At 37.6% G+C, this 24,451-nt stretch overlaps 1 protein-coding gene across 10 annotated transcripts in view; it reads left to right on the forward strand.

Annotated features, from left to right (window-relative positions):
- Nucleotides 1-24,451, forward strand: part of TRPM7 (transient receptor potential cation channel subfamily M member 7) — a 120,608-nt gene that overhangs the window by 64,588 nt on the left and 31,569 nt on the right. For 9 of the 10 annotated variants that reach the window (XM_023751657.1, XM_023751649.1, XM_023751654.1 and 6 more), the window contains 7 exons: nt 1,313-1,468; nt 1,548-1,691; nt 5,216-5,344; nt 8,010-8,288; nt 20,264-20,438; nt 22,147-22,273; nt 23,640-23,824. In XM_023751657.1, coding sequence (XP_023607425.1) covers nt 1,313-1,468; nt 1,548-1,691; nt 5,216-5,344; nt 8,010-8,288; nt 20,264-20,438; nt 22,147-22,273; nt 23,640-23,824 — 1,195 coding nt within the window. The remainder of the gene's footprint in view (nt 1-1,312; nt 1,469-1,547; nt 1,692-5,215; nt 5,345-8,009; nt 8,289-20,263; nt 20,439-22,146; nt 22,274-23,639; nt 23,825-24,451) is intronic. The other variant, XM_023751653.1, reaches the window with a different exon arrangement.

The raw sequence follows: 24,451 nt of genomic DNA on the forward strand, positions 1-24,451 counted from the left end.
CCCTATCTGAGCCAGAAGTATGAGGCCAACAAATCAAAGTATGGCATTTACAGCCCTGAGCAGCCCTGAGCAATGATTCCTAAATACTAAAATTCATGACCTATCTATTAACTTAATAATGTGTTCCTTTTAATTTATTTGAAGTATATTGGATATGCCTGGGTTGTATATATATATATATGTACTTATTTATTAATTTCAGAGAGGAAGGGAGAGGGAGAGAGGAATGGAATCATTGATCGGCTGCCTCCTGCACGCCCCCTACTGGGGATCGAGCCCGCAGCCTGGGCATGTGCCCTTGACTGGAATCAGACCTGGGACCCTTCAGTCCACAGGCCGACGCTCTATCCCCTGAGCCAAACCAGCCAGGCAATATGCCTGGTTTTTATGGTCAAGAATGTGGGCTGGTACGTTCAGTTTTATCATTGTGAGAGATATTACTTTAAACTCCCTTTTTGTTATCTTATATCTTAAATAAGGTACAGAAATGTAGAAGGCAGAAATCAGGCAAGTAGTTTAATCATTAACTATTATAAGTAGATAATACTAATCATCTATTAAAAATAATGGTGAAAGATTAACTAGTAGAAACCCTGATACACAATTCTAATTTCTTTGTGCTTCATAACATAAAATTTTATAAATTATGCTTTTTTTTATGGAGGCATAAGCTGAGTGATGATGTTGTGACATGGAACACTTGCGAAGAGATTTAGGATAAAATTAAGCACATAGTAACTTCATAAGGCTTGAATTTTGTTTAAACAAATGTGTTTTCTGAACAGATTGTAATTTGATTTTTTTAAAAGACAAGTCTTTAATCTTAAATATTTTCTACACCATCATATCATAATACTTAAATGTTTTGTTACTCCTTAAAACAATTCAACCTGGGCCTCTTTAAACACTACGGTGTCGGGTGAATTTCCCTCCAAAATATAAGATGGCGCGTTAAAATGCCTATATCTTTTGAAGTATGGGTTCGATTGAAATGAAATATTTGGTAATACGCAGTTACAATCGGCCCGAGTTTACACGTTTCCCGCACTCCACCGCAAATCTATATGAACCGAGTTTTAAGACGGCTCCCGCGGAGTACGCGCAATTCACGCGAGCCGACTTAACTCGTTTCCCGCAACCCAAGTGTAAAAATAGCTGTAAGTAGAAATGAAGTTTAAGGTTTATTCCCTATACCACCAGGGGCAAAATGGCTGACTAATAGTAAGGATACTTAATATTTTTTTATTGCTTGTATTATATTCTTGAAAGTTATTAATGTTAAAATGTGAATTTATGTTTCTGAAATTTTTAGGTTATATTAAGCATTTTAGTTCCACCTACCATATTAATGCTAGAATATAAAACTAAGGCTGAAATGTCTCATATTCCACAATCTCAAGATGCCCATCAAATGACAATGGAAGATAGTGAAAACAACTTTCAGAACATCACAGAAGAGATTCCTATGGTAAGGGGGGAAAATTTTTTTAAGTGACTATAAATTTGTGAATAAATGTGTATATTTATAAGTATTATTTTTATTTTAGGAAGTATTTAAAGAAGTAAGAATATTGGACAGCAATGAAGGAAAGAGTGAAATGGAGATACAAATAAAATCAAAAAAGCTTCCAATCACACGAAAGTTTTATGCCTTTTATCATGCACCAATTGTAAAATTCTGGTTTAACACGGTATGTTTTTAAATTGTATGAACATAATGATTTTAAAAGACAGGCTTGGTCTAGAGTCCATACTGATCTTGATGTCAATGAATAACTGAAAAGCCATTTTCCATTTAAAAGAACAATAAGTTTGAATTAGTTTTATCCAAACAGCTATCATATAGAATAATAAAAATTAACAAATCTTAGTTCTAATTGGAACTAGTTCTTTTTGGAACCAGAAACTTACTGAACAAATATGTGGTAACTATATGCCTTTGTAAGTGGGTAACAGATACTAATTATCTACCAAAAAAATTGGTTAAGATTAATCAAAAGAAACTCTAATTCAAAATTATAACTGCTTTGTGTTTTAGGGTTTTTGCAGATAATATTAAAATTTTGGAAATAAGCCTTTCTTGCATTATTAATTGATGTTGAAAAGTAATCTAGATAATTCATATAGTTTTATTCATAATCAGCTTTTCTCTTGATTTATGGAGGAATGGATTTTACTGATGAACATGTATGTCCATAGAGGGATAGTCTCATCTGAAGAAACACATGAGACTAACCAGGGATGAGCAAATGAGATTTTACTCTCCTTCCCAGAAAACCTCTTAAGCTTTTTTTGCTTTGCATTGTTTTTTAATTAAATATTTGTTCTATTGACCTTTTTTTAAGGGGGGGAGGGGGAGAGAGAGAGAGAGATTGATGTGAGAGTAGAACATTGATCAGCTGCCTCCTGCATACCCTTTACCTGGCATCGAGCCCACAATCTGGGCATGTGCCCTGACTGGGAATGGACCAGCAACCTTTTGGTGTAGGGCACGACCCCCAACAAGCTGAGCCACACTGGCTATGGCTTAAGTTGTTTTTATTTTATTGTTATTTTTATTGTTTTTCATTTTTATCGTCAGACTTGAAGAATTGCGAAAGGATACAAATAGCTTTGTGCTAAGATGAACAGTTGAGAATTTGTTCCTTCAAGCATTGTTTTCCCAACCACACACATGCCCATTAACGTAAGACTAATTGATCACATTTCCATTTCAATATGGAAATTTTCTTGCTTCATCTTGTTCAGGTGTTGAAATTGCACATTTGAATTATCTAACATAATCCCCAAATTCTGTCCCCACTAATGAAAACATGTAGGTATTTTAGTTTGCATTCATGTGAAGGATTAAAATGAACAATCCAGGTGGCTGCAGGAATTTCTCTTTTTATTTATTGCAGCTTACTTCCCTATCCTGCCATAGGGAAATCATGATGTAGCTTATTTTAAGACCAGTAGAGACAAAGATGATTCTTAGCCACAATTGTTCAAGGATCGATGAATCTGGTTTTCCTCTGAAATGAAATGATTGTTTAGATGTTATTATATATAGACTATCACCTCCCTATCATTTTTTTTTTTAAGAATATCAAAAGTGGAATTTTCCCATTCCTAGAGCAAATGCTTTTCATATTGGTTTCCATTTCTTGGGATTTCAACCTCAGTGACGAGGAGCTAGTTGTCTTTTCTAGGAATACTATGTTGTTTGTGGAGGGAAGAAGCAGGCAGTACCAGGTGTACTGGTTAATAATGCGGATTTTTTTCAATAGTGGAATTACATACATGTTGATATATATGTGATTTGATATGTATGCTATTTTGTTGTATTGACAGCAAGCTTCAAAACTTTATATGTCAAATTTTCTGGAGATGTTAATACCATAGATATTTTTACACTTAAAAATGTCAAATTTCATGCCAAAAAAAAAAGCATTTGCGGGAAGTTTTAATTCATTACTTTATTTTGAAGAAAAGTGCTGCTGAAAGTTATCGTATACTTCAGGAAGCTTATGGTGAACATGCTCCATCTCAAGATACTTGTCAACGCTGGTTTAAACGCTTTAAAAGTGATTTCCGTGTGAAAGACAAAGAACGTCCAGGTCAACCAATAAAGTTTGAAGACCAACAATTACAAGCATTATTGGATGAAGGTGCATGTCAAATTCAAAAACAACTTGCAGAAAGATTAAACGTTGCTCAGCAAACAATTTCTGATCATTTACAAGCAATGGGAAAGATTTTAAAGGAAGGAAAATGGGTGCCACATCAGCTGAACGAAAGACATGGAAAACGGAAAAGTCATCAGTAAAATGTTGTTTCAACGGCACGAAAGAAAGTCTTTTTTGCATCGAATTGTGACTGGCGATGAAAAGTGGATTTATTTTGAGAATCCCAAATGCACAGAATCATGGGTTGATCCAGGTCAACCATCAACATTGACTGCAAGGCCAAATGGCTTTGGAAAGGAAACACTGCTCTGCGTTTGGTGGGATCAGGAAGGTGTGGTGTATTATGAGCTTCTAAAACCAGGTGAAACTGTTAATACTGATTGCTACCGACAACAAATAATCAATTTGAACCATGCTTTGATCGTGAAACAACCAGAATGTGCCAGAAGACACGGCAAAGTAATTTTGCTTCATGATGACGCACCATCACACACTTCAAAACCAGTTAAAGACACACTAAAAGATCTTGCCTGGGAAGTATTAACCCACCTGCCGTATTCACCAGACCTTGCTCCTTCAGGTTACCATTTGTTCCGATCGATGGCACACTCACTTTCTGAGCAGCACTTCAAAACATACGAAGTAGTGGAAAATTGGATCCCTGAATGGTTTGCCTCAAAACAAGAAAAGTTCTATTGGAACGGTATCCACAAAATACATGAAAGATGGGGCAAATGTGTAGCTAGCGTTGGACATTACTTTGAATAAAGCACTTTTGCTGTTTCTCTTGAAGTTATCGTGTTTTCTTTGATTACAAAATCCGCCATTATTAACCGGTACACCTGGTATGTATTTCTTGATGATGATGGTGAAGTTCTTTAGTAAATTTAATATATTATGATGCTTTAGGTATATTATAAGTTAAATGGAATTATGTAGGCTAAGCTGAGAACATAAACCTTGGTATTATAAAATTCTTCCTATGGCAGTGGTTCTTAACCTTCCTAATGCCGCGACCCTTTAATACAGTTCCTCATGTGGTGGTGATCCCCAACCATAAAATTATTTTCATTGCTACTTCATAACTGTAATTTTGCTACTGTTATGAATCATAATGTAAATATCTGATATGCAGGATGTATTTTCATTATTACAAATTGAACATAATTAAAGCATAGTGATTAATCACAAAAACAATATGTAATTATATATGTGTTTTCCGATGATCTTAGGTGACTCCTGTGAAAGGGTCGTTCGACCCCCAAAGGGGTCGCAACCCACAGGTTGAGAACCACTATCCAATGGGAAGTACTAAAAAGCCAACTAAGTTTTAGAACAACACATACTTTGAAGATCATTTATATTTTGATTAATAAATGCAATGTCTGCACTGAAGAATTACTTCTAAAACTATTTTAATGATTAAAGCTGGGAGGTAGTTCACAAGAGTTCATTTAGTCTCTTTTTTTGTGTATTGAAAATTTTCAGAGTAAAATATTTATTTTGTAATTAATTTTATTCATATCTTGTATTTTCTTTTTTATTAGTTGGCTTACTTAGGATTTCTGATGCTTTATACATTTGTGGTTCTTGTACAAATGGAACAATTACCTTCAGTTCAAGAATGGATTGTTATTGCTTATATTTTTACCTATGCTATTGAGAAAGTCCGTGCGGTATGTCTTTAGTTTTTCCTACCAGTAACTTACTGTATATATGGAGAATCTTTTGTTTTGTTTTGGGAATGTATATGGGTATGTGTATGATAATTTAAGTGATGACTTTATAGGTGAGTGACTTTATAGTGGACCATGTTTATTTTTGCTATTATAAAAATCATGACAAAAGAATAGAGATCCTACCCTGGCTGGGTCACTCAGTTGGTTAGAGCATTGTCCCCATACACCAAGGTTGTGGATTCAATCTCCCATCAAGGCAAGAATCAACCAATGAATATAACTAAGTGGAAGAACAAATTGATGTTTCTCTCTCTCAAAATCAATAAATTTAAAAAATCTATATATATAAAAGGCTAAGTGACTGTCCGACTGGCTGGTACGTATGACGTGCACTGACCTATACAGTGGTTCTCAGATGACCCACCCCGGAACCAGAGAGGAGGGAGCCCGATTCCAGGGTGCTTCACCTGAGAACCACCCTCTTGCAATCTGCGACCCCTTGGGGAATGTCAGAGAGCCAATTTTGGCCCGATCCCCACAGGCCAGCCCAAGGGACTCCACCTGCCAGAGGGAACCCGCTCACTCCGCAGACACCCTTCGAGCTGCGGTGCAGCCCCAGGTGTGGCCAGTTGGGGAGGGATGGTGGGAGGTTGGCTCCAGGGTGTGTCTGGCCGATCTTGCGAAGTCCCACCTCACCAGCCACCTTCTAATTAATTTCCTTTCAATGTGCATGAATCAGTGCACCGAGGCACTAGTTACTTATAAAAGAATAGAGGTCAGTGTGTTGTTTGCCACAAATTACAGACAATGATTTATCTCAGGAACATAACCTGTTTTTGCTTACATATTTCCTGAACATATATATATACTCTCTCTGCCACTCTTCAAAAAGAATTAATTATACGTATAGCCAGTTATATATATAGGTTATATATAGGTATATAAGTTAGATATAGGTTCTTATTTTGCACTGCCCTCTTAATTGTACTCTATTGCCCATTGAATTGTCATACAGATTTAGATCCTATGTCTATAAAAGTTTTAAATTTTAATTGTAAATTTTTAATATCCTCATATGGAGGGAAAATGCTTTTGTACTTTCAATTCAAACTCGTAACTACATAAGTTGTTTTATAACACATTTACTTAATAATTTCTGAATTATTTTATGTCTCTGCTTACATTTAGAGAATACATGAAATTGCAAAAATAAATAAAAGGCATTGTACTGCTCTACCACTTGGGTATCATAGGAATTTATCTTATTAAATAGCTTACTATGCATTTTAAATTTCTCTAGGTATTATGATTCATATGTTTATAAATCTGTTGTTTTACCAACTTGTTTGAAGAAATTAGGTTGTTAAATAATAAAAGCAAGTTTCAAAGAATTCTTCTAAATATCCTATGTAATAAAAGCTTAATATGCTAAGTGTTTGGTTGGCCGTTCAACCAATCAAAGCATAATATGCTAATGATATGCTAAGGCCACTCAACCACTCGCTATGATGTGCACTGACCACGAGGGGGCAGACAGTCAACCAATCGCTATGACGTGCACTGACCACCAGGGAGCAGACGCTCCAACTGGTAGGTTAGCTTGCTGCTGGGGTCCAGCCAATCGGGACTGAGTGAGATGGGCCGGACACACCCTGGAGCCCTCCTGCGGTCCCTCCCCACCTGGCCAACCTCCTGCATCCCTCCCCGGTTCCAATCATGCTCCAGTGGGGTCCCTCGGCCTGCCCTGCGCCCTCTCACAATTCAGGACCCCTTGGGGGATGTCAGAGAGCCGGTTTCTGCCCGATCCCGCAGGCCAGGCCAAGGGACCCCACTGTTGCATGAATTCGTGCACCGGGCCTCTAGTACCAGTACATATATAAAACATTTCTACAAGGGTTCATTATATAGTACAGGCATACCTTAGAGATATGATTCCAGCCCACTCTAATAAAGCAGGTCTGTCACTGAAACGAGTCATAATCTTTTTACTGGTGAAGGGTCTTGCCCTCAATTTGTGAAACAGGCAACACCTTTAAAGCCAGTAAAGCAAAGTACAATGAACTGAGCTATGCCTGTAATAAAAGTAGTTGTCTCTAATGGAGAAAGGACTTAACTGGCTAAGGCAGAAAAGTGGAAGGGAGACTTTTCAGTATTTACTTTATGATTTTGAAGATGTAAATGTGTTACCATTTCACACAAAATTTTTTTAAATTTTTATATTCAGGAAAGAAATAAGTACAGCTACTTAAAACCAGAGAGTTGTTTACTTTCTGTAAATAAAGCGCCTTTGAGACATCTTACCAGGCTATCCTAGTGTTATTTCATTGAAATACAAAACAACTTTTCAAAAGCATCTCACATTCCAATTTAGAAAACTATGGTCCAGTCCAAGATTTTCAGCATCTTATTTAATCGAGCAAGTCATTTGTGGTGGTTGTTTTATGTGGGGGTTTTTTCTATATACAAAATTAGGATAAGAAGTATCTGTCTCTGATATCTTACTGAATTGTTTTGGTGATCATATGCATCATCAAAAGCCAAGAAAATAAAAAATACTTTGAAATACCAAAAGATATGTAAAAATCTACTGTAATGTTATAAATGAATGTTGTTATATTTTTTAATAGGAAGAAACTGATTAAACTTTTTTTTTAACCTTTAGATCTTTATGTCTGAAGCTGGAAAAATAAGCCAGAAGATTAAAGTGTGGTTTAGTGATTACTTCAATATCAGTGATACAATTGCCATAATTTCTTTCTTCATTGGATTTGGACTAAGATATGGAGCAAAATGGAACTTTGAGGAAGGATATAAAAATCATGTTTTTGTGGCTGGAAGATTAATTTACTGTCTTAACATAATATTTTGGTATGTGCGTTTGCTAGATTTTCTAGCTGTAAATCAACAGGCAGGACCTTATGTAATGATGATTGGAAAAATGGTAAGTTGAGAGGTATCTGATAATCATATCAGTTTATCAATATTGTTTCTTAAAATCATAAAAACGTTAACATAGCTTTACTTGAACCAGAGAATGTTATTTCATGTGTATTTGCTTTGTACTCCAAATCAACCATTCCTAAGGGTATTAACTTTTGAAGAGAATATATTTGTTTTAAATATATTTTATTGATTTTTTTACAGAGAGGAAGGGAGAGGGATAGAGAGTTAGAAACATCGATGAGAGAGAAACATAGATCAGCTGCCTCCTGCCCACAAACAAGGTACATGCCCTTAGACCGGAATCGAACCTGGGACCTTTCAGTCCGCAGGCCGGCGTTCTAGCCACTGAGCAAACTGGTTAGGGCTGAAGAGAATATTTTTATGTATATTGTTGAAGGGGTGGGAAACACATTTATTTTGAAATGCTTTAGTTTTTAAATGCTATTTGCTATGGAATATTTGAAATTGGAATGAAAGACAAGAATTTGTTATTTCCTATCTGAATTTCTTTTTATCCTTACTGTTGTTACCCTAAACCAGGGGTGGGGAACCTTTTTTCTGGATATTTATGACATCGTTCATGGGCCATACAAAATTATCAACTTAAAAATTCGCCTGCTTAAAAATATGGTCAGATGTTTAATTAACTTCTAATTTCTTGGCAGGACCAGACCAAATAATTTTTCGGGCCTATGTGGTCCATGGGCCAGATGCTATCCATCCCTGCCCTAAGCCAATCTATCATCTTCTTGTACCTTCAGCAGTCTAGTAATCTGTTTATTCACAACCACTCTGGTTTATCTTCAATCTACATTATAGCTGGAGTAATTGTTTCAAAATATAAATCTGAATGTGTCACTTCCCTTTTTAAAAAAATCTAATGGTTTTGCATTGCTCTTTTTTTTTTAAAGTATATTTTATTGATTTTTTACAGAGAGGAAGGGAGAAGGATAGAGAGTTAGAAACATCGATGAGAGAGAAACATCGATCAGCTGCCTCCTGCACACCCCCTACTGGGGATGTGCCCGCAACCAAGGTACATGCCCTTGACCGGAATCAAACCTGGGACCCTTCAGTCCGCAGGCTGACGCTCTATCCACTGAGCCAAACCGGTCAGGGCTTGCATTGCTCTTAGAGATCAATGTTCTTAGTGAAACTCTTAAGTCCTACCCAGTTTGCTTTTCTTTCTATCTGTGCTCTATTCAAACATGTCTTCCTATATGTTCTTTAACATAGCCCCTATCAGAGAACCATAGCTCATGTTCTTTCTACCTGGAGTGATCACCCTCATCTATACTCATGCCCTTAGCCTTTTTGACTAATTAACTTAGGTTTATACTTCAGTTCTCAGCTGCAAAATGATTTTTTTTTCCAGGGGAGCTTTTTTGATTTCTTACAGCTGGATCAAGTTTATTTGCTGTATAGTTTTATGGGACCCTTGTTTCTTTCCTTCAGAACATTAATGTCTAACTGTATTTTAAATCCTAATCTTACTGGGTTATTTATACTTTCTTCTAGGCCAGTGATTCTCAACCTTCATAATGCCGCAACCCTTTAATACAGTTCCTCATGTTTTGGTGATCCCCAACCATAAAATTATTTTCGTTGCTACTTCATAACTGTAATTTTGCTACTGTTATGAATCGTAATGTAAATATCTGATATGCTAAATGTGTTTTTTGATGGTCGCGACCCACAGGTTGAGAACCGCTGCTCTAGGCTATAAACTTGATCTCATTTTGGTCGCCTTTATATCTCTGCAACTTATCACAGTGTCTGTCACATAGTAGGTTCTCCATAATACGTAGTTGTTGGTTGGATGGATAAAGCCATTTAAAATAGAAAAAAGACAAAGCATAAAAATGCTTAACATTTATTTTAATAGGTTGATCCTTAAAATTTTTTCTTATATGAAATTATAAATTTAAACTAATTATTACCAAGTAGTTTTTAATGTTTCTTATATTCTCACTGATACCTAAGAAATGCAGTAAGTATTAGGATATTGCCTCTGAACTTTGTGAAACCATGTCTCTCTTTTTTGACTTTACCAGTCCTGTAGTTGTTTTTAATAATTGTGTGATCTAGCTTGAGGAGCCTGTCCCACTTAAAGTATTTTAGAAAATCATGAAATGTTAGTAAGCTATCAATGAGGCCTATTGATTAAATTGGTGGGTAGGGAATATAGGGATTCATGGAAAGAGATTAATCTGTGGAGGCATTTAATAAACTAATGGGATGTGAAGTATTCTTTGAAAGCTTAAGAGAAGATATGAGTAAAAAAGAATATCATGACTGGAGCTTCTTTTATTACTAGAGGCGCAGTGTATGAAATTCACGCACTGATAGGGTCCCTAGTGCTGCCAGGGCCTCCCTCCTTTCCCCCGACTGGCCCTGCCCCCTGGTAGAACTCGTGGTCGAGGAGACAATTTGCATACTATGCTTTTATTATATAAGATAAGGAGTAGTTAGCAGTCAAATTGAATAGGCAGGGTATAGCCTGAATTATATAGAACACTAAAAACTGGGACTTTCGGGGAGGAAAATACAGGGGAAAACATCAAAGAGTGCTATCCTTTGCCCCCACTTGACTTCTTTTCCGTGAAAGGAAAAAATTGACATTTCTTTGTCTTTCCTTATCATTTTGGAGTAACTTTTCAATGTATGGGTGTTGAAAGCAACTAGTCAGCTTGTTCATTATGATGATTTTCAACAAGTGAGGCAGTCCAAAAAAATGTCTCACAATTGTTTCTCATTCTCAGCTCTAACCTACCACATGATCTTGTCCCATTATTTTTTTTTTGAAGGGAGAGAGAGTTCGAAACATCGATGAGAGAGAAACATTGATCAGCTGCCTCCTGCACACCCCCCACTGGGGATGTGCTCGCAACCAAGGTGCATGCCCTTGACTGGAATTGAACCCAGGACCTTTCACTCCGCAGGCTGACGCTCTATCCACTCAGCCAAACCGGTCAGGGCGTCTTGTCCCATTATTAATGTACTTTGCAAGATAATGCCAGCTGGACAAATACTATTATAGTTTATGTCTTTAGTTACCTCTTTCCTCCTGTCTTTATGGATCCAGGCTAGTATTAAAAGTTACATCCAGCCCTACACGGTTTGGCTCAATGGATTGAGTGTCGGCCTGCAGACTGAAGGGTCCTGGGTTCGATTCCAGTCAAGGGCACATGCCTGGGTTGCGGGCTTGATCCCCAGTAGGGGGCGTGCAGGAGGCAGCCGATCAATGATTCTCTCTCATCATTGATGTTTCTATCTTTCTCTCCCTCTCCCTTCCTCTCTGAAATCAATAAAAAATTTTTTTTTTAAAAAGTTACATCCAGATCATCTAATCATTTCCTGATGTGGTATGCCCAATTTTTTGCTCTTTCCCATAGGCATAACCATCTGGCAGTTTTTGTTTTTTCTTAAATGTAGATGTTAGGTTTAATGTGCAATTCTTTTGTTTGTTTGTTTTTGTTATCCTTACCAGAGTATGTTTTTATTGATTTTTAGAGACGGGGGGAGGGAGGAAGAGAGAGGGGTGGAGCGAGAGAAAAAAATACACATTGATTGAGTGCCTCCTGTACACATTGCCCCGACCCGGGTTCAAACCTGCAACCATTTTTGTGTTATAGGACAATGTTCCAAACAACTGAAACACCTACCCAGGGCTAATGTGCAGTTCTTTATACACTGAACTGAACAATCTAAAATGTATTGGGCCTACTACCATAAATATTTTCAGTTTTCAGTGGTAAAAAATGCAAACTCTATTCCACTATTAACAGTTTGATATATGTATACCTTTCCACCCTTCATGAATACATGTGTTTATTTGTGTCAAACTTCACACAAATAAATGTATATAATAGTTTTATCAAAATGGGCCTATATTTATGCTGTTTCTCAATTCTTTTTAAATATCTGCCTCCTTTTATCCTATATAATAAAAGCTTAATATGCAAGTTGACCAAATGGCAGAATGACCAGTCGTTATGATGTGCACTGACCAACAGGGGGCAGATGCTCAATGCAGGAGCTGCCCACAGGCCCCAGGCCAGCTAAGGCGGGTGTCTGGGGGCCCCCCGATCGTCCCACCGGTTGCCCTGCAGATCGGCCCTGATCACTGGTCAGACCTAGGGACCCTACTCATGCACAAATTTCATTCACCGGGCCTCTAGTTAAATATAAAAATCTATTTCTAGAGTTTCTGAAACCCTTTTTCTTAATCTTGTTTCTAAATTAAATTTACCTTCCGAGTAACTAGACTAGCTCACAGGATTATCAGCATTACTTTACATAATGAAAACAAGATTTTTAAATTTTCTAAATATAAAGTTTTATTATTATATTTGCTTTTTCATACTACATTTTTCTCCAGGATAATGTCCTATTCTCCCCACTTAAGAATTACTGGTCTATGTCTGGCCAGTGTTGCTCAGTGGTTGAGTGTCAACCCAGAAACTAAGAGGTAGCTGGTTCAATTCCTGATCAGGGCACATGCCTGGGTTACAGGCACAATCCCCAGTGGTGTGTGCATGTAGAAGGCAGCTGATTGATGCTCTCATCATCTCATCAGTGTTTCCCTCTTTCCCCTCTCTCTAAAAATCAATAAAAACGTTTTTTGAAAAGAATTGCTGGTTTATGCCCTGGCTGTTATTGGTCAGTGGTTAGAGCATTGGCCCACGTACCCAAGGGGTTTGGGTTCAATTCCCAGTCAAGGCATGTACCTGGGTTGCAGGTTGGATCCTAACCCTTGTTGGGCAAGTGAAGAAGGCAACCTCTCTCTTGCTCTCTCCCCCACTTCCCCTCTCCCTTCCTCCCTCCCTTCCACTCTCTCTAGGATTCAATGAAAAAAAAAATCCTCAGGTGAGGATTAACAACAACAAAAAATCAGAATTACTGGTTTACTCTATCACACAAAGGAGTACTTATTCATTCATTTGCTGTTCATAAAGTATTTCCAGGAAACATCGGGGAATTAAGTCTTTAGGGAAAGAATTGGTTTTAGCCTAATATTTAATATGTAAGGGGCTCCAGCTCTGATTGCCAGATTATTTAGTGACGTAATGCTATTGGGTTAATTCAGTGGTAATGTACAGTAAATGGGAGGTGTAGGAAGCACAGAAGTGGAAAGCCATAAAAGATGGAGGTGGGAAAAGTAGAGGAAGCTAAGAGTAAGGGGAGCTATCTGGGTATCTTTCCAAATCTTGCCTCTAATATACTCCCAACACTCCCACCAATTTTTCCATCTCAGTTATAGGGAGCTTGAATATATGCTTCATTTTTTTTCTTTATCCATGATCTTTAGATCCACCTTCCATCAGCCAGTAGAGAAAGATACGGTAACCTGTAGTGTGAACACTGTAGAGCTAGTAGCAAATTCTGTCATGAAGGCTTTCACAAAGACTATGATATTTGAAAATAATTTAGAAAACAGGTAGGAATTTTTCCTGAGCAGGGAATTTGTTATCAGAGAAAATAGTTTTGAAAACTCGAAGATATAAGAGATTAAAATGGAAAAAATCTTTCTCACAGTAGACATTTTTAGTAGAGCTCATACTAATGAAAATTATACAGTAAACAGTAAATGTTTTCCGTTTACTCCAACTAGAAATTCTCAACTTAGAATAGAATATTCAAATATTTTTAGTTAATTAAATTTAGATCAAGTATATTGAAGATTGTCAGATAGACTTTATGTAAAAAGTTATGGTGGGGACTCTTTCCCCCTCCCCATGTGGGAGTCTGTGCTTGTTTTTCAATAAATTTCCACCTTTTGCTATTAAAAAAAAAAGTTATGGCCCTTTCACCATGTGAGGACACAGCATGAAGTCTGTGACCCAGAAGAGTGCCCGTAACCAATCATGCTGGCACACTGATCTTGGACTTCCAGTCTCCAAAACAGAGAGATTCCAAAATGGCAGCGGAGTAACTGGAAACTACACTGACACTCTCCTAGGACCAAACTGGAATTACAACTAAAATACAAAAACGCCACCCTGAAAAGTCACCTGAAGAGAACCTTGATAATCGAAGACGGGAAGTGGAGACCACAAACTGGATTGCTGGTAGGAAGTCTGGAGGGGTAAAAGGACTGGCCAGGCTCCCACAGATAGCAGCTGAAGTTCAGGAGGGATATCTCAGCTGTGGGGTTCTAAACCCCAAACTGGGCTCCCCAACCCAGAACACCAGAACTGAGAAAGGTGCCCATATAACATCTGGCTATGAAAAGCAGCAGGGTTGCTATCTTCAAGGGAGAGACAGCTGGAAATGCAGATACCCTCTTGAAGGCCCAACGCACAAAATTTATATGCAGCCACTCACCTTGTGCTCCAGCAGAGGGACAGCAGAGTGGACTGAAGCTGTGTGAGCAGAAGCCAGGGTTGGGGGCTCTGGGTTTAGAGCTCAGAAGGCAGACACCTCAGTTTCCTTTGCTGAGTCATTTTCTCACTGCCAAGAACATGTTTCTGCAGAAGACCTTTGCTATTCAGGTGGTTTTAGCCTGGGGAGGAGGCAGTTGCCCACCCTGTGGAGTTTCTGAGGCCCATTAGGTGTCTTAGAATGACAATCAGCCTGCAGGCAGAAGCCATTGCCCCACCCTGTGGTCAATAACCTGAGCCAAATCAAGACATTACAATCAGACTGCAGGCAGAGGCGGGTCTCTGGAGGCTTTGAGACTTTGCCTGATATAATTCTGGGCCCAGGGCTAGGAAAAGCAGATCTTGGTGCACATCTTGGTCATTCCCAAAGGCACTGAGGCCCAGCGAAGGGAGCCACAAGCTGTGAATTGCTGATTGCTTCAAACAGGGTACTCAAGGCCAGTCAGAAACAGCATCTGATACTGTCTGGCACTAGAGGTAGGGAGGCTTAGCACACACCTAAACCAAACAGGCAGCCAAAATGGGAGACAAAAAACCCCAAAGGAAAGAACAAGAGAAGTCTCCAGAAGAACTAAATTAAATGGAGGTAAGAAATTTCTCAGACATAGAGTTCAGAATAATAGCAAAGATACTCAACAGCATGAAAAAAGATACAGTAACTATGAAGAATGACATAGCAGTAATCAAGAATAATTTACAGGGATTCAGTAATTTACAGGATTCTGAGACTCAAGTGAACAATTTGGAATATGAGGAAGCAAAAAACACCCAATCAGAAGAGCAAAAAGAAAAAGATAGTGTAAGGAGCCTCTGGGAAAACTTCAAGCATACCAACATTCACATTATTGAGGTTCCAGAGAAGAAGAGAGCATTGATAACTTAAATATTGAAAACCTATTTGAAGAAATAATGACAGAAAACTTCCCCTACCTGGTGAAATAAATAGACTTACAAGTCTAGGAAGGGCAGAGTCTCAAACAAGAGGAACCCAAAGAGGCCCACACCAAGACACATCATAATTAAAATGCCAAGGTTTAAAGACAAAGAGAATCTTAAAAACAGCAAAAGAAAAGCAGTTAGTTACCTACAAGGGAGCACCCATACGACTGTCAGCTGATTTCTCAACTTTGCAGGCCAGAAGGGAGTGGCAAGAAATATTCAAAGTGATGAGTAGCAAGGACCTACAACCAAGATTACCCAGCAAAGCTACAATTTAGAATTGAAGGTCTTTAGATGAAGAGCTTCACAGACAAGAAACGCTAAAGGAGTTCATCACCACCAAACCAGTATTAGATGAAATGTTGAAGGGTGTTCTTTAAGAAGAGGAAGAAGAAACATAAAAAATATGAACAATAAAATGGCAATAAATATGTATCTATCAACAATTGAATCTAAAAAATGAAGAAATCTAATGAACAAAATAAACTGATGAATAAAATAGAACGAGAGGCATGGAAACATGGGACAGATTTTTGAATAGCAGGTGGCAGGGTGGAGGGGTGTTGGAAGAGATTAACCAAAGATCTATAACCAAAGAGATTAACACAGACACTAGGGTGGTGAGGCCTGGGGTGGGGTGGGAACCAGGTGGAGGAAGCAATGGGGGTAGGGGGGTAAGGGGCCATCTGTAATACTCTCAACAATAAAGACTTTTTTTAAAAGTAAAAGTTATGAAATGTAGAGATCTCTATGAAAGATAAGCATAGACCGTGAATAATTTTATGGTAGTTCAGTACAGATTTGGGTTTTTTGAATTTAGACTTGGACTTTCCAAAAAAAATACTACAGATGAATGTTTGGATCTCAAAGTATATCAAATACCATGAGTAATGTTTTGATGAATTATTTGCCTTTTAATATCTTTTATCTCAATATTTTGATCATTGAGAACATGCATTCTCTCAGTTATCCTCTCACTGTTTTACAAATAAGAAAACAGAATCTTGGAGGGTATTAGGACTCTTTGATTGCAAGTCACAGACTATTAAAAAGGATACTTATTGACAAATCTAACAATTTTAAAGATGAAGGATCAAATGATTATAAATATTTTATAATTACTCCTTTTAATCTAGAGTTATTGTCCTCTTTAGCTTTCATGTTTTTTTGGTTCCATTTTTACTCTTACTATATATTTATTTTTAAAAATATAGGAAAATGTTATAATAATTTTTAGGTTGATGTATTGCAATAATTGTTGCTTCACAATAGATTAAACTGAAGATTTATTGTAAATATAGTCTCTTGATCAGTATGGTGCTTCCCTCAGTAGGTGATTATTTGTGGTAAATATTGCGTATTGCTAGAATGAGACAACATTTACTTCTTTAATGTAAATGCTAAGCACTGTGCACCTCAATATGTAGAGAGAAATTGAAGTTTCATTATAGTACTAGCGGCCCGGGAGGTCCCTCAGCCTGGCCTGCACCCTCTCCAATCCGGGACCCCTCAGGGGATATCCGATTGGGTCTAAACCAGCAGTCGGACATCCCTCTCACAATCCGGGACCGCTGGCTCCTAACCACTCACCTGCCTGCCTGCCTGGTCACCCCTAGCTGCTCTCCCCTGCCGGCCTGATCCCCCTAACCACCTCTGCCTTGACCCCCACCACTGTGGCTTTGTCCGGAAGGACGTCTGGAAGACATCCAGTCTAATTAGCATATTACCCTTTTATTAGTGTAGATTTAATTCTTTGAATTCTGAGTAATGATGCCAAAATTCACATTGTGATTTAATAATAATTATTTTTCAGTTACTTATTAGGTGATATAGTTCAATTCGTCTCTTTTTTAATTTGTTGATATTGCAAACTACCTAACTTTCCAGCAGAATTGTTAGCCAGATATTGGTATCATTTATTTTTTCAACATCCATATGGATAATTCAGTCTGTAGTTTTGTTTTAGTTCTTACGAGGTTGTTATAGCCCAGGACAAGGCACCATGCTAGAGTTCAGTCGGAATGAGTATGCTTGCTTTTTTTTTTTCCTTTTGGTGAAGTGGGCAAAGGACAGGAGTAGAAAAGAGAGTCTGCACTTTCAGTATAGAAACAGCAGTTTTTGAAAAGAGCACTTATGGAAATTGATTCTCTGAATCTGTCCATGTGTCTAGACCAGTGGTCGGCAAACTGCGGCTCGAGAGCCACATGCGTCTCTTTGGCCCCTTGAGTGTGGCTCTTTCACAAAATACCACGTGCACGCGCGCACATACAGTGCGATTGAAAGTTCGTGGCCCATGCGCAGAAGTCGGTTTTCAGCCTGGGCGAGTCTATTTTGAAGAAGTGGCGTTAGAAGAAGTGGGGGGTGTCGGTCGGTCGACAGGAGATGCAGCTAGGCAGGCCGCAGGATACGCAGCACGCAGCACGGTGGAGGTACATTGTTTTGAGGTACATTCGCTGCGGTCGACCCCTTCCAACTCTCCCATCCATACTTGTCTATCTGAAACAAGTATACAAGACGAGTGTGGATGGGAGAGTTGGAAGGGGTCGACCTCAGCGAACGTACCTCAATCAGATTGAGGACGTTTTTAGCAAAGGCCAGCTTAGGAGTACCCTAATTAAGTTAATAACAATGTACCTACCTATATAGTTTTAAGTTTAAAAAATGTGGCTCTCAAAAGAAATTTTTTATTATTATTAATTAAATCTTTATTGTTCAGATTATTACAGTTGTTCCTCTTTTTCCCCCCAATAGCTCCCCTCCACTCTGTTCCCACCCCACCCTCTGCCCTTACCGCCCCCCCACTGTCCTCATCCATAGGTGTACAATTTTTTCCAGTTTCTTCCCGCACCCCCCACACCACTTTCCCCCCGAGAATTGTCAGTCCACTCCCTTTCTATGCCCCTGATTCTATCCTATTCACCAGTTTATTCTGTTCATCAGATTATTTATTCACTTGATTTTTAGATTCACTTGTTGATAGATGTGTATTTGTTGTTCATAATTTTTATCTTTACCTTTTTCTTCTTCTTCCTCTTCTTAAAGGATACCTTTCAGCATTTCATATAATACTGGTTTGGTGGTGATGAACTCCTTTAGCTTTTTCTTATCTGTGAAGCTCTTTATCTAACCTTCAATTCTGAATGATAGCTTTGCTGGGTAAAGTAATCTTGGTTGTAGATTCTTGGTATTCATCACTTTGAATATTTCTTGCCACTCCCTTCTGGCCTGCATAGTTTCTGTTGAGAAATCAACTGACAATCTTATGGGTACTCTCTTCTAGGTAACTAACTGTTTTTCTCTTGCTGCTTTTAAGATTCTCTCCTTGTCTTTTGCTCTTGGCATTTTAATTATGATGTGTATTGGTGTGGTCCTCTTTGGATTCCTTTTGTTTGTGGTTCTCTGTGCTTCCTGGACTTGTAAGTCTATTTCTTTCACCAGGTAGGGGAAGTTTTCTGTCATTATTTCTTCAAATAGGTTTTCAATATCTTGCTCTCTCTCTTCTTCTGACACCCCCATAATTCGGATGTTGGTACGCTTGAAGTTGTCCCAGAGGCTCCTTACACTATCTTCATATTTTTGGATTCTTTTTTCTTTTTGTTTTTCGGGTTGGTTGTTTTTGCTGCTTCGTATTTCAAATCTTTGACTTGATTCTTGCGATCCCCTAGTCTGCTGTTGGATCTCTGTATAATATTCTTTATTTCAGTCAGTGTATGCTTAGTTTCTAGTTTGTCCTTTTTCATAACCTCGAGGGTCTCACTGAATCAAAAGAAATTTCCATCGTTGTACTGTTGATATTTGGCTCTGTTGACGAATGAGTTTCCGACCACTGGTCTAGACCTTTACTCTAGATAGACTCCAATTAGAACCAGAAATCTGATACAGTTCATTATATAAAATATGTCCATGACTTGCCTAGCTTCACAGATCAACCTATACTAATAAAAAGTAATATGCTAATTAGTCTGGATGTCTTCCGGACGTCCTTCCTGACAAAGCTGGGCACAGGCGAAGCTGCCAGGGATTCTGGGCGGCTGCAGCCGGCCCAGGTGAAGCTGCCCACAGTCCTGGGCACCTGCGGCTGGCCCAGGCGAGCCTCCGAATAGTGCCCAGTGCCTGTGGCTGCGGCTGGCCTGGGTGAAGCTGCCTCCAGTCCCGGGCGCCAGCAACTGGCGCGGGCAAAGCCGACCCGGGTCCCAGGTGCCTGTGGCCAGCCAGAGGGAGGGAAGCCCGGTCCCAGGTGCAGGGGCCAAGACAGAGGCAGTTAGGGGCGATCAGGCCGGCAGGCAGGTGAGCCGTTAGGAGCCAGCATTCCCGGATTGGGAGAGGGATGTCTGACTGTCGGTTTAGGCCAGATCCCCAAAGGCTTCCCGGATTGGAGAGGGTGCAGGCCAGGCTGAGGGACACACACACACACACACACACACACACACACACACACACACACTGAATGTCATGCACCGGGCCTCTACTTTTTACATAATCTCCTTGGTTAAGGTTTATATAGTAATGAGATTTTTTTCCAATGCTAATATTGGGAATAAAAAGAAACTCAGATATTTTAGTTATCTATTAGAACACTAGAAACTTTTAAGATGAATATTGTCATTGTGTTTAAACTCCATGTGTTTTAACAGTGTTCATTTTTCAACAGGTGGCCAATATGTTCTACATTGTAGTGATTATGGCTCTTGTATTACTTAGTTTTGGTGTTCCCAGAAAAGCAATACTTTATCCTCATGAAGCACCATCTTGGACTCTTGCTAAAGATATAGTTTTTCATCCATACTGGATGATTTTTGGTGAAGTTTACGCATATGAAATTGATGGTAAGGATTTATGTTTACAAATTCGACTTTTTATTTTATGTTTAAAGTAGGAAACTGCATTATAGTAATATTACATATTTTCGAACTCTTACCAGCCTAACTCTTCGCATAATACATTAGTTAAATCCCAGTAGAAACAAAAGAAAAATTAATTGAAAAAAAGTATTGTAGAGATTTTTGTTTAGTTATAAATTGTGAAAGTGTGGCCTAAACTGGCTTATATAATAGGGACATTTACTAGTTCACATAACAAAGTTTAGAGGTAGAATGGTCTTAAGGGGTTGTTAAGTCATAGCTAAGGACATCTGTTCTCTTGCCTCCCATGGCTTTGTAATCATAGTGTCTGATTGATACAACTTTCCCTTATGATTATGAGACTATGTAACAAGCAACAGGAAGAGATACTGTTTTCCATTGTACTCTTTAGGGGGAAAATCCCTTTTCCAGCAGCCCCTATTGTACCTGTACTTTTATCTCACTGGCTCAAATGCTCTTCAATTTCAATTGCTCTGAAACAGGGCAGTGGTGATGGGGTTGTATTGATTAGTTTAGACCAATCATGGTGGATTTAGGTGATAAATTTTTATTTTTATTTTTGGATTGTTTTAGTTAATTGGCTTAAATAACTTGTTAACATAGGTGATGCAGCCAACTTTCAGAGATGTTCTTCTACTGACCGCCACATCTGTGTTGTAGAATCTTTGTCTTGTTAGCTCCCTCTTGATCTCTCTTGCTCTCTCACCCCATACCTGTGTTGCTCCCTGCCCACCTATTTATAGGTGACTAGGTCAGGGGATGGTCAGTTCGTGGTCATCAGTTGTTATCAGATGTTGAAACAATGAGATTTTGCCAGTTTGGTCAAATTTTGTGTTTAATCGCTTCTTGTTCAGTTTCCTTTCCAGGTTTTCATTGATTATACTCTTTCTAATGTGGCTCTAGTTTAGTTGTTATAAAGCATTGGATATAGTTTTTTAGTCTCCTGCATTCTCTTTCTTGGGTTTGCTCCATCAAATTAATCTGAGTAAAATGGAAATAGATTTGGAAACTTTCTTAAGAGTGATATAAAATTTATCACTAATTAATGATTACTTCTAATCTTTGCCTGCTTAAATTGTTTTTACTTTACTCAAATAACTTTATGCCTGGTTTTAAAGCTCTTCACATTTTTGTATTCAGCTATATTTTGACTTCAGAAACATTTCCGGTGGGGATAATGAAAGCAAAGAATTCAAACCTAATCATTATATATTTGAGAGGCATTTGAACCACTCCTTAAACCCTCTCTTGTGACATAATAAGATAAACTCAGTAATATTTATGTTTGTAAATGGACTGTGAGTTTACCATACTCTTTTATGGTTCCATTACTTTTCTTATAGAAATGTTATAGTGTGGCTGAATCTGGGAATTTTATTCTCCTTAATGCTCCTCAGGCTAACCCCTACCTTGAAGGTTAGACATAATGCAAAAATATATTTCCTTGTTTGGTATAGAGTGGTAGAATACATATCCATATCCCTCACAAAATTCTTCTGTGTTGGAATACTTGTAAGTTGGTGTTCCTGTGGCTGCCTGCCCAGAACTTTTGCTAGAATCTGTAAAACAGAATTGTATATAATCAAAACTTCCTTTACCCAAACAAACATAAATATTCATTAGAAACAGTTACTGGTGAAGTACTAAGTATATACATATTTTCTTTCTAAAGTGTGTGCAAATGATTCTACTATCCGTGAAATCTGTGGTCCTGGGACGTGGTTGACTCCATTTCTTCAAGCAGTCTACCTCTTTGTACAGTATATCATTATGGTCAATCTTCTTATTGCATTTTTCAAGTAAGAATTTTATTCAGTTGCTTATTGTAATGAGATCATTTAGCATACATTTCTACTCAGTTTGAAGGAAATAAAGTTTTAATTCTAAAAATTTTATTAAGGCCTAAACTAAAATTATCTTTGAAATTTACAAATAAGAACGCATTCATTTTCAAATTAAGTGAGTTCTGAATTTGAGACTTTATTAAATATCTTTCAACATGCAGTTCTTTTATAAATGTAAACCTTTATTTGGGGTTTTTAATAAGTTGTCAAATACCCATTCAGTATACAAACAGAAGCAAATAAAAAATTAATCAGTAATTCCATTCTCAATATTTTGGTGTACATCTTTTTATCATTTTTTTTATGAATACATAGGAACTATTTTTTCTTTTCAAAAATAATGTTCATATAGCCCTACCCAGTTTGGCTCAACAACCAATCAGTATGTCTCTCTCACATTGATGTTTCTCTTTTTATGTCTCTCCCCCTCCCTTCTGTTCTCACTAAAAAATAAATGGGAAAAATATCCTCGGGTGAGGATTAACAACAATAAAATAATAATGTTTAATTGATATTCAAAAGAGGAAGGGAGAGACAGAAACATCAATGTGAGAAACATCAATTGATTGCCTCCCATATGCACCCCAGTGAGGGATCGAACTCACAATCTGGGTATGTGCTCTGACCGGAAATCAAACTGGCAACTCTTAAGTGCATGGGGCAACACTAACCAACTGAGCCGCACCAGCCAGGGCCCTCTTGTTTATTTTTAATAGCTATCTGGTATTGCATGATATAGACCATAATTGTTCAAGCTAGTATGTTATATTGCTCAATTCAATTGTTTATAATTTTTTGTTCCCAAAATGACTTTGTGGTTAAATTTCTTATTAGTCCTTAAGTATTTTCTTAGAATGTTTTTCTAAAAGTAGAACTGTTCAATATATGTATTTTTAGGGCTTTTTTTTTTTTACTTAAGTCAAAATAGGCCCATGTCCTCAAATCTGCCAACATTAGGTATTATCTTTTTTAATGGTTATTAATTTGATAGTACATAAAAGGATCTTATTTTTATTTGCACTTATTTTGTTGCTACTAAGATAGAATATTTACTTATGTTTTTGTCAGTTATATATAATTTTAACATCTTAATAATTTTTTGCCCATTTTTGGAGGAGTTTGTAATTAAGATCCTCAACAATATCAAACCTTGTGCCTTATACTACTTGCATGTATTTTTTCCGGTTCCTCATTTGACTTTTTGTCTTATTTATGGTAAGGTACTCTTTCGAATCCTTGTTTAGAACAGAATTACAATTAAGTTTTTAGCATTTAAAATGTGATTAGCTGTTTGTTCAATTTTCATTCTTTTTTATCCAAGCAATGTATATTTACAAGTGAAGGCAATTTCCAATATTGTATGGAAGTACCAACGTTATCATTTCATTATGACTTATCATGAGAAACCAGTTCTGCCTCCACCACTTATCATTCTTAGCCATATAGCTTCTCTGTTTTGCTGCATATGTAAAAGAAGAAAAAAAGATAAGACTTCAGATGGACCAAGTAAGTAAAATATAGTAAAACAATGTTTATGTTTGTTTGTTTTTTATTCCACTGTTTACATTTTATCACTCATCAGTATACCCTATAAGCTAAGTATTAGTTTTTTTTCTTTAATCCTCACTAGAGGATATATTTACTTGATTTTTAGAGAGAGAGATAGGGAGATAGAGAGAAAGAAACATCCATCTGAAAGAGAAACATCCATCGGTTGCCTCCTGTATGCACCTTGACGGGGCATCAAACCTGCAGCATAGGTTATGTGCCCTGACTAGGAATCAAACCCACAATCTTTTGGTATGCAGGACGGTGCTCTAACCAACTGAGCCACCCATCCAGGGCCTAAAGACTAAGTGTTAATTTTATTCAAAAGACTTAATTGATTAATGTTACTGTAAAAACTTTTGTTGAATTTTCCAAAACAGAACTTTAAGAAAAATATGACATCTGTAAAATGAACTTAATATTAAACTTCTTTTTGGATATGGCATCTCAGTTTGTTTTAAATGGTAATGTGTACATTAACACTTTCAGTTCTACAAACCATTTTTGCTGCTTTGGAAACAATACTTTTACTAAATTTTGTACACTTGCACGGGACTAATTACCGTATCAAACTGTTTAAAATTT

Source organism: Myotis lucifugus, unplaced genomic scaffold (genome assembly GCF_000147115.1).
Source record: "Myotis lucifugus unplaced genomic scaffold, Myoluc2.0 scaffold_23, whole genome shotgun sequence".
Taxonomy (NCBI): Eukaryota; Metazoa; Chordata; class Mammalia; order Chiroptera; family Vespertilionidae; genus Myotis; species Myotis lucifugus.